General features: G+C 49.3%; 1 protein-coding gene across 3 annotated transcripts; it reads right to left on the bottom strand.

Annotated features, from left to right (window-relative positions):
- Positions 1–1,434: 1,434 nt before the first annotated feature.
- On the bottom strand, positions 1,435–10,980 carry Smug1 (single-strand-selective monofunctional uracil-DNA glycosylase 1). 3 transcript variants are annotated; one of them, NM_177934.4, is given in 4 exon segments: positions 1,435–4,350; positions 5,315–5,610; positions 5,744–5,916; positions 10,922–10,980. In NM_177934.4, coding segments are annotated over 2 exon segments (837 nt in total). In that variant the 5' UTR covers positions 5,600–5,610; positions 5,744–5,916; positions 10,922–10,980; the 3' UTR covers positions 1,435–3,798.
- Between the last annotated feature and the right edge of the window lie 265 nt (positions 10,981–11,245).

Consider the following 11,245-nt stretch of genomic DNA (forward strand, 5'->3'; position numbering starts at 1 on the left):
ACAGACAGGGACACTTCTCTCCTGAGCGCACTATCTTATCTGAAGTTAACCTTGGTGACAGATAAAACGACTTTGCTGCTATGAACTGAATTATGCCCCCACAGAATTCATATGCTACAGCCCTAATGTTTGGAGATAGACCCTTTAAATAAGTGAAGAAGCATTAAAGAAAGGTTAAATGAAATCCGGAGGGTAAAGCAATAATCCATTGATTGGTATCCTTCTAGGAAAGAAGAGGGACACCACGGAGCCACGCGTATAAAGATACGGAGGCCAGCTGCTGCAATGAAGAAAGGCCTGAGCAGGGCCTGAGCAGCTAACATTGTCATCTTGCACCTCCAGCGGCCAGAATTATGAGAAAATAAACTCCATTGTTTAAGCCATCTAGACTGGGTGTTTTTATTATGACAACCCTAGCAGGCACAGGACTCTAACCAGTCTCTGACAAGTCATACTGGAGGAATTGAGGGCATTAGCCCACTACAGTCAGAGCATGTAGTGACTGGGCCATAGGCTGGCCTTATGCACCACACTGGTCTCTACCAGCCTTCTGCATATTCTCACTACATGCTAATCCCCTCACTTCCCCACACCTTCCCTACTGCAGCCTCACCTCCACTATTGACTTCACTCCCTTTGCTGAACTTTGGATCTTCAGTGTTTCCCCAGAACCCATGCCTTTTAGACTCCACTAGTCTATCGTCCTACAGGGAGGTGTAGAACCTTTAAGAGGCAGACCCTAGTGGGAGGAAGTGAGGATGACACTGGGTGTGTCCTCAGAGGGGATTGTAGGACTCCTGCCCCCCGCCTCTGCCATGAGGCAAGCAGGATCTCTTCAAAGCACATCTAACATGGATGGACTATGCAGCTGAGGGCAGAAGCAACTCGATGAGCAACCATGGGTTGGGAACGCTCAAGTTGTACGCCTTCCAGACTAGGAATGTGGCTCTGTGATGTTTGCCAGCTTGGCTTGGGCTCCTTCAGCTGTGGGCTTCTATCAGATGTTTCCGCATGTGTATTCTGACTCTCCTCATTGGACTCTAACTTCTTCTACATTTCTTTTCCCACCTGGCCAAGCCTTTCCCCCTTGAATGTGATGATGCCCCTTCTACGCTCTGACCTTCCAGTCTTCCAGGCTACCCCCACCAGAGCTCCTCACCACCTCAGCTAAACATGCGAGGGTGCAGCAACTTCACCTCTCTAGCATCCACAATGCTACCACAAGGACCATCCTTGGCGGTAACTGCAGGCACACCAAGGAGACCACTGTGTGATGGTGTGATGCCCTGAGGTGGTTATGACAGTGGAGTCTGCACAAACTCTACCAGCTTGGGGAAGGCCCCCAGTATGACCGACTTCACTTCAGATACCGGCTGCACTTCTGACCAAGAGCTCCCAGAAACCCTTTGGCTTCAGTAATTTGCACAACAGAACTCAGGGGGGAAAACACTATGTTTATTTATTAAAATGTACTACAAATAAAAATCAAGGAATGTAGCTCAGTCATAGAAACTCACCCGCAAAATCCTGGGCTCCATACTCAGAATTCCAAAATGACATACAGAGCATATGAATGAATGAATGAATGAATGAATGAATACACAAACAAGCACCAAATAGCCAAAAAGAAACACATATACATGTGCTCACCAACCAGCAAGCTTAGAAGAGAGCTGGTCAGGGTTACTGTGGAGGTATAACTGGTTGAGACCATTGGCCATGAGGCTGAACTCAATCTCTATCCTTGTCCCATCCTGGCATTCAGGCTGAGCCCCAACACTCGGAGGGTCTTTCTGGAGGGCTGGCCTCCATCCTGAGCCAGACCTCGACAAATCCTGGGACACTCTGAGACTCCAACATCAATAATTACAACACTTCTATCACTGGGGAATCCTTGAAGATTTAGTCTCCCTCTCTAGAGCTGAGATAGAAATATACTAATGTTTAGAATGTTGGAGATGACTTGTATCCCAGGAGATAGGGAGACAACATGTCTTCATTAAGATGGTCCCAAGACCTGCTCCCACTGTGGCTCACTTTCCAGCCCTTATCACAGATCATCCAACCAACTATCAAAGAGACAGGTGAGACACCGGTTCCCCACTGTCCCCAACAGTGCCCAACAGTGTCCTGATGAACTTCAGGACAGGCCACTACCAGAACCCCTGTAGCTTGGCTAGGACAGAGGTCTCTGTCACCCCTCCCCAAGCTACCTGAGAAAAGTTTTTGCAAGCAGTGAGTAGGTAGGAAAAGGGAGGAAATATCCTAAAACCATCATTCTCCCACCAATAAAGTGCAGGAAGAGAGAACCAACATATGGCTTAGGAGTCTTTAATGCTTAGTCTAAAAAAAATCAGAGGCCGAGCTTCGCATAGCGTTGGTCCTTCTCCAGTGGGGCTATAGGCAAAGGTGTTCAGCATGGACAGGGAATTCCCTTGTAGAGCACGGATACGCCCCACCTCAAAGGGAGGGGAGCAGGAGTGTGTAGTGAGGACCATAAGACAGTCCTTTGCAAAGCACTCTGCAGTGTTATCTCAGTTGATCCTCACCTCACACCAGTGCAGCAACAATCCCCCACCCCCTTTTAAAAAAAGGATCTTGGTGCTTAGAGAGGTTGTTCACAAGCAGGGCAGGCAGGGTGGCACCTCCTTTTAATCCCAGCACTCAAGAGGCAGAGGTAGGCAGAGGTCAAAGTGGACCTGGTCTCCATAATGAGTTAAGGGCCAACACAATGAGACCTTGTTTCAAAATTTAAAAACAAACAGACAACATTAACAGAACCCAAACAGAGGGAGTTGTGTTTTTTTGTTTCTTCTTTTAAAATATAAGTTTTCTGAGTTTGAGGCCAGCCTGGTCTACAAAGTGAGTTCTAGGACAGCAAGGGCAACACAGAGAAACCCTGTGTCAAAAAACCAAAATAAATAATTTTTTTTAAAAAGTTCACAGGCCTTATAGGGAGGGGAAAAAGGGGTGAGGGATGAAAATCTAGATCTTTCCTAGTCCACCACACAGAAGTCTCCCTCAGATACAGCTTCAGTCTCCCTGAAGTTCACTTTTTTATTACTTATTTACTTATTTTTGAGACAGAGACTAATATATTCCAGGCCGGCCTTGAACTCAATATGTAGCTGGAGGTGGCCTTGAACTCCTGATCCTCCTGCCTCTGAGTGCTTGGATTATAGGAGTGTGCCAGACACCTGGCTAAGAAGTCCATTCTCAACATGATGTCTGTCCTAGACCCTGGAAGGACAGGAGTCTGCCAGGTGCTCTGTAAGGATGAGTAAGGATCCTGAAAAGATCACCCACTGACTGGGGAAGAGGACTGATAAGGGAGGCTGGACTCCATCAGTGTGTGGAAGCATCACACTGAACCCCACTAGTATGCACAATTAGTGTCAAAAAAAGGCTGAGGTAGATCAGCATTGGAGAACTTCCCTAGTGTGCATGACTCAATGCCAAACATAATGCCAATAAAAAGCAAAACAGGAAAGATTAAAACGAAAACTCTCTTTCCTCCAAAACTGTGACTATGACTTCAGACATCCTGATCTGGGACCTTCTGCACACAGGGGGATCCCCAGGCAAGGATGTGTGGTAGGTGGAGTGCACAAGCCCAACCCTCTGCCGATGCTGTGCATGACCAGGCACTGGAGACAAGAGGGTGAGGCTCGAGGGAAGGGGAAGACAGCAGGAGAGCTGCCCACTCTGGGCCATTAGAGGATGGCCCAGTAAGCTGAATGCAGCATGGAGCCCAGCAAGACCTGTGCAGTCATCAGCTGTGCAACACTGACTGGGTCTCTATGGTGTAGGCCTGACTGAACCCTCATCCGTTAGCAGAGGCAGCAGCCCCAACTCTTGGAGTCTTTCCCTGGCTGCTGTTTCCCAGCCTTTGTTGGCCTGCGGGCTTCGAGGAGATGGATGCAGGAGCCCCTCCACCTGCACCTCCGGGGTCAGCCCTGCTAGAGCTCTTCGAGCTCTCTGCTCTGCCAGCCGCCCCACTCCCACTACCAGCCGCACCCCTAGCAGCTGCACCTGCCGGCAGAGGGCGGCGTCGCAGATCGACAGTAGCTGCTCCCGGTGCTTGGCGGGCAGATCAGCCGGGGTAAGGTTTCGCCCGCTGGGAGCCAAGAAGAGTAGAGGACACAGATTGTGGACAAAGCAGTGCCGGAAGAAGACTTGAGGCTGTCCGCAGAGGGTCCGAAAAAAGCCCCAGAATCGGGCTCCGCTCACCTCTGACTGCGGGCACTCCAGTCCCAACACTGGTCGCTTAGGGTGCTCTTGGGGAGGGGACAGCACAGAGCCCCCAATGCCCAACCAGTCCCGGACCACATTCACTTCCCCAAAAGGTACCTGTGGGAGAAGGAGAGAGACACAAGGCGCTTCAGGCTGGAGACCTGAGCCTTTCTACCTACCTTTCCACCTACCATGACGATCTCAACTGCCCCCACAGTCAACCGACGATCTGTTAAGGACTCTCCGCCCTGTGGTTTGCCTCTGTCCATTTCCCTCCAGTTTTTCCCACCATGGACCATGACCAGCAGAAATTGTGCCTCCACTTTCTCCAGGCACAGGGGTCAAACACTGGCAGGAACGACACTGGGGCATTTGGCCCTACAGAGGGAGTGATGATTCTAATACTGGTGGACAGACAGAACGCTAGGGTAAAAGGAGATGGGACAGGCTGGCCACTGATCTCTGGGTACCCTCCCTGCCCCAGGCATCAGGCTGTCATTTCCATCGACCACCATTGATCACCTTTCATCACTCAGTTGGGGTCAATAAAAGCGATTGAGCCTCCTGCCCTGAGGCTTCTTTGCCTCCCCCATCTGCAACGCACCCCAGCTGAACAGCAGTCATTCATCCAGATCCCTCAGGGAGAGCAGGCAGCCCTAAGCCCGCCTCGCTCTAAACCTTTTGGAGACCCGGGGACTTGCCAGAAGAGTGCCCTGCAGTTCCTGTACACCCATCTCACCCCCCCACCCCCAGTCAGTCTTTCTCGGCTCCCAGGAGTCCCAGCCCTTCTCCTGACGCCAGCCACACTCAAGGGACAAGGGAGATCCGGCAAGGTAAGGCACAGGGCAGGAGGACGGAAGGAAGGGCTCTCAGAGGCAATTAGTGGAAAGCTCACAGGGGAAACGGAACTACTGTTAATGTGCTTGGTTAACTATGAGGGGAGAAGTGCTTGAGACCACAGGAGCCAGTGTGCGTCCTGTAGGGGATGGGGCAGGGGGACCCACCCGTGTCCCAGCCAATTACATACTCCTCCTCTACAGCACACCCAGGCACACATCCACACAGGAAGCCAGGCCTTTACCCCAGTTTGGGCCATGCCAAAAGGTCCTGGATTCATGCCCAGGAACAGCACTTCCTTGGGGCCTTGGCAGTAGCGAGTCACGTAGTTCCGGTGTGGCTCCCAAGCATAATCCACTGGGTTGTAGATGACACCCACAGGCTCTGGAAACTGCAGCTGGCTCAGCTCAGCATTGAGCCGAAGCTCTTCCTCCAGGAAGCCCTCAGCTAAGCTTCGAGCGCAAGGCTCCATCAGGGCACTGGCAGGCTCATGGGCAGGCCCCGGTGGGAAAGTCTGGGACACAGCCATGCCGTTGTGACCTGGAAAAGAAGTGGGGAGCATTTCCTTTAACCCCAAAAGAACGTTAGGATCTGTACTTGCTGGGAGCTCCTACTGCCATTTCCTGGGCTCGGAAGACACCCCAGGAAACCCTGTCAGTCACCACAAGCTCACCTGGTATGGAATGATGTTTTTGCTTCCCAACTCCAGAGTCCTCCCTCTTTCTGATACACCAAGCATCCTACCTTAGCTACTGGTCTTGTGGCTACAACGCAACCCGTAAAGGCAGGAGAAGGAAGGGTTTATCTCAGCTCTCAGAGAGTACAGTTCATCATGGTGGGTCATGGCTGCAAGAAAGCAAAACACATTGCAGCCCTAGTCAAAACTCAGAGTGATGGATGCCTATGTCCAACTAGATCTCTCTCTCTGAACAACCTCCCCTTGGTTCTATTAGACCGGTTCTCACTATGCAACCTTGGATGGCCTGGAGTTCGATATGCTGGCCAGGCTAGACTTGAACTCATGTCTCTACCTGGTATTAACGGTGCATGTTATCACCCCTGGCTAGAGTTCTTCTCTTTGTGCTGTGCTGGCTAGTTTTTATGGCAACAAGCTAAAGCCATGTTGGAAGATGGATCCTCAGTTGAGAGAACGCCCCCACCAGACTGGCCTATGGTGCATTTTCCTTGATTGATGATTATCATGGGAGAGCTCCCTGTGGGCAGGGCCAGCCCTGAGCTGCTGAGCCTGCTTGCTCTAAGACAGCACCTGAGCAAGCCATGGGAGCTAACCTGTAAGCAGCACTTCTCTACAGCTTCTGCTTCAGCTCCTGCTTCTATGCTCCTGTCCTGACTTCCTCGATAATGGACTGCGAGGTGGAACGGCAAGCTAAAACAAACTCCTTCCTCCCTTAGTTGCTTTTGGTCATGGTGTTATCGCAGCAAGAGAAACCCTACCACAGTCCAGGACCCCACCTCACGGGCGGTGCCACACACATTTAGTTCACGTTTTCTCATCTCGATTAACCTAATTTAGAAACTCTCTCACAGACATGCCCAGAGATCCATCTTCAAAATGATCCCAGATCTGTGGAGTTGGCACGGATATTAGCCACAGCAGTAACCCCATCCCAAACTTTCCATCAGGTGAGGCCAGAGCCACTGTTTCCTAGGCCACGCTGAACTCACAGAACCTTTTCTGTCTTCGTTCTTTCTCTGCCCTCTCTCCGTTTTTCCCCTTCAGTACTAAGAGTTAAACCTGGGTTTTCGACCATGCTAGGCAACTGCTCCACAGTCCTAACCCTTTCCACATTTTGATGGGTTGGGGGGTGGGGTGCACAGGGAGTGTCTCACTAAGTTCCTCAGGCCAGTCTTGAATTTACTCTGGAGACTGGCCCTGAACTTGTGATCCTGTTGCCACAGCCTCTGAAATAAATGGAATCACAACCTACGTAAGCAGGCGTGTTTGCTTAACATAATTTCTTTCCTCTCTCATTTGTGTTTGTGTGTGGGGGAGGGGGTACAACTCTTTTAAAAAAAAATTGTGCCAGACATCATGATGATACCTTTAATCCCAGCACTTTCAGAGGCAGTTGGATCCCTGAGTTCCAAGGCCAGCCCGGTCTAGAGTGAGTTCCAGTATAGCCAGAGCTACACAGAGAGACCCTGTCTCAAAAAAAACACAACCCCGACAAAAAAAGATTTATATTTATTTATGTGTGTGCGTGTACCTGTGCATGTGTGTACAATAAATATCTGTGGTGATCAAGGAGGCCAGAGAAGGCACTGGATCCCCTGGAGCTACAGTTACAGAAAGTTGTTGAGCTTAGGGTGGGTGCTGGGAACTCAACTCGGGTTCTCTGCAAGAGCAGTACACACTCTTAACCACTAAGTCAGATCTCTAGCCCCTTCTCTTAGTTATAGGGTCACAGGCAACCCAGAATGGTCTCGAGCTTGGTAGAAAGCTGATAGGGTTGGTCATGGACGCCTGATCTTCCTGCCTCCACTTCTAAAGAGCTGGGATTACAGTCTACAGCAGGCCAGACTACACTATCAGGACACATCTACTGTTATCCCTTCTCTCCAATGTCATCCTTAATAAAAACCAGTCCAGCCAGGATGAGCGTGTCCTGGAAACACCGTGCTGACAAATGGGATGCAGGTGCACAGCCACAGCCCAGAGACTCGGGAAGGCTAATTACAGCAGCTTCCAGGTGGCAAGCAATTGCTCTACGCCAGGTACACCTCATTGATCTTCATAACAACCCCATGAGGTGGGTATTATTGCTCCCATGTTACAAGCCAGGGGACTGAGGCTTAACAAGATCAAGCAAGTTGCCTAGGGTCCTGCAGTTAGCAAGTAATGAAGCTGGGATTTGAACCCATCACACTATGCTCTTAACCACCCGCCTTAGATGGTTTTATGAGCCACCCTACTAATTCTACAAGCCTCTAGCCCCCTTTCCCACACTCAAGAATCCTCAGAAGGAAGTAGGATGATTACGAGTCTCTGAATAGACTCTTACAAGCTACGGAACCATGGCCAGAGCCTCGGGTTTTCACATCTGAATACTAAGGATAATAATACCCACTTCATAAAGCTGTCTATGCAGGGGAGAGGGGAAGGAGCTCGGCAGCAAGCCTTCTAAATGCCAACAGCTGTGCTCTCTCACACTCCTATGCACACCCAGTGCTTGTCCCTGGCCATTCCACTCACTTTCAAAATGCTTCTCCTACCCCAACTCACAAAACTTTACACAGGTCATTTCTATAAATCCAACCAAATATGATCCTTGAGTTAACCAGGACATCAAACAGCAGCCAACCAGGAGGATAACCCAACACATCCAGTTCCCACTCACCCTTCAAGATGGCAGTGCAAACCACCTCCTTGGTAAGCTTTGCCTCTTCAGTATACGGAAACGTTCCTCAGAGCCCAGCACACCCCACAAGCTAGGATTATAAAATGTTGAAGGCTTGGTCTCCAGCTATAAGAGATGTCTGGATAAATGAAGATGCTAGCCCCATAGGCTACTGGAAGTCAGGTCTCATTGAAAGAAGTAGGTCCCTGGGGGTGTGTCACTGAAGGATGTATCTTGGCCTTGGTCCCTTCACCCCCAAGCCTCTTCTTTCTGGCTAACATATGTAGAACTTTTCCCTACACTCACCTTTCCACCATGATATTCAGCCTTAGCAGAAGCCATGAGGTCAAACAGCCAGGGACTGGAACCACTGAAACTGTGATCCAGGTTCTACTCTTCCTCTCTCTGAATTTCTGTTTTTCTCAGATATCTATCAGAGCAAAGAACGGCCTGGCATATCACACAAAGGGAGGTTGGCTGTGAAGCCAAGACATATGTATCTCAATCAAAGTGATTCAGATGTCAAGTGATGGCTGAGTCACTGGGTACTGCCTGAACTAGTAACTTCTTCATAAATTCACCCTTTGTCTCCCCAGTCAGAGTAAAGAAGACTCGAAGCCAGGTTCTAGACTATCCCCACCACACCTATAATGTCCTAGATCTTATCACCAACCCCTGACCAGCTCTAGCAGTCTTGCTTACAGCTACCTTTCAAACAAAGCATTTTTGTTTCTCTGTGCTAGGGGTAGAACCCTGGAGCCAAGCAGGCAGGGACTTTACTACTGAGCTGCCCTGATGAACCATTACTGATGGATCCCTCGCTACCACCCAGTATGAGAGAATGATAATAATATACCACTAAGCCACATCGATAGCCACTGCTGCCTCTGCTGCTTCTTCCTCCTCTTCTTCCTCTTCTTCTTTCTTTTAGACTTTTTTATCTTATGTGTTTTGAGACAAAGTCTCACTACATGGCCTTGCCTGTCCTGAGATTCAATTGACTAACCTCAAACTAGTGGCCTTCTTCCTGCCTCAGTCTCCCGAGTGCAGGGACCTGCATATGTCTTCAGCTTGTTTGTCTACATGGGCTCCCAGGACGCTCTGAAAGCTGAGGATGGTGTGGTGAACTGGGTTTTCCGGAACCTTGCTTTGTACTTGCTAGAAAAAGCAGCACAGTGATCTCTCTCAGGTCTAAGATGGGTCTGCTCTGGGCTAAAGACAGCAAGGATGGACATGCACAGAAGTGACAAGAGCCTGCTTTCACCGTTCACCTGATAGCAAGTACCACAGGCTAAGTCAGCTGACTTGAATGCTAGTCCTGGTTTTTTTCTCTCTTAAAATGTTCTTTCTCTTAACATTTTTTTTTCTTAAGTAGGGAGAGCAAGCATGCCTTAGCACTCATGTGGCAAGGGATAACTTCTGAGAGCTGGTTTTCCTCTACTGCCAAGGCTCTGAGGAGTACATAGAGGTCATCAGGTTTGGTGGCAAGAGCCCTATCAGCCAAAACATCACAGAAGGTTCTCTTGCACACGTCATTTTTAAGATTCTTCTCTCTAGGAACCACATAGTTCATTGACCTACCACCAGCAGTTGTTTATTTCTTAAATATTTATGAGTCCTTTCTTGCATGGGGGAATAACTCCTAAATAAATAAAATGTAAGACAGGCTTTGGGTAAGCCATGAAGAGCTAGGGGGAGAGGTAAACATACAGAAATACAATGCAGAAATACAATGTAATCTGAGCATTACTATCTCAGACGAAACGCGAAAGGAGCCCTAACGGTAAGTCTGACAGTCCTCCCTAAAGTCATCAACAGTCATAAGCTTAATGCCTGATGCTGCAACTCAGTAACGTGTTTACCAAAGATGAATGAAGCCTTGGGTTCAATCCCCAGCACCATAAACCAGGTATGGAAGCACATGCCTATAAACTCAGCACTCGGGCAGAAAGATGAAATCAGGGGCGTTTGTCCATCCATAGCAAAGGTGAAGGCAACGTGGACTATGTGCAATTTTTTCCCTCAAAAAGCAAACACCAAGAAGTTTAAGAAACATGTCACGCATTTAAGATTACATTTAAAAGCAAAGGACAATCCTGAGGTGCATCCAGGCCACAGTGGAATAGAGGCTCCTTAGGTAAGAGCACTGGCTACTTTTCCAATGGTCCTGAGTTTAATTCCCAGCACCCATAAAGCGGCTTGCAACAGTCAAACTGTAGTCCTATAGGATCCAATGCCCTCTTCTGGTGCGTAGACAAAACACCCATATGTATAAAATAGCATAAATAAATAAACCTAAAATAAAATTAAGAATCCAAGCCTCTAGCTGCTGCTGTCCCTTGTAGACCGTAAACCACAGGATTTAAATCAAAACAGAGCTGCAGGGCTCATAGGGGCCCCTTGTGGGCCTTGGCGTCACAGCGCGGCAACCCCTCCAGGGTCCCGCAAGCCCCCACCGCCCTGTGCAGAGATCCAGCCCACTACTCCCTCACCTGCATGAGCTCCCCATGCAGCTTCCGCTTCCTTTCTTCGTCCTGGCGCTAAGGACACTGGGAATCGTAGTCAACAGCATTTGAATAAGGAGAATGGCTAGCAGCGTCCGCTTCCGCCGGAAATGCCAAATCCCGGAAAGCTTGCGAAAAGAGCTCCATGGGTCGCTGGGGATTGTAGTTTAATATTATGATTTACCTCAAGACGTCACAGCAATCTGGATTCATCCAGCCTTCACCCACCAGAGACCTTTCCCAGACCTCCTGCTGCCCCAAGTTATAAGACATCATCTTTGCAGCCCTCCAAGGGCCATTAACTGTGTGCAT

The sequence above is a fragment of the Rattus norvegicus genome, chromosome 7 (genome assembly GCF_021556685.1).
Source record: "Rattus norvegicus strain SHRSP/BbbUtx chromosome 7, alternate assembly SHRSP_T2T, whole genome shotgun sequence".
Taxonomy (NCBI): Eukaryota; Metazoa; Chordata; class Mammalia; order Rodentia; family Muridae; genus Rattus; species Rattus norvegicus.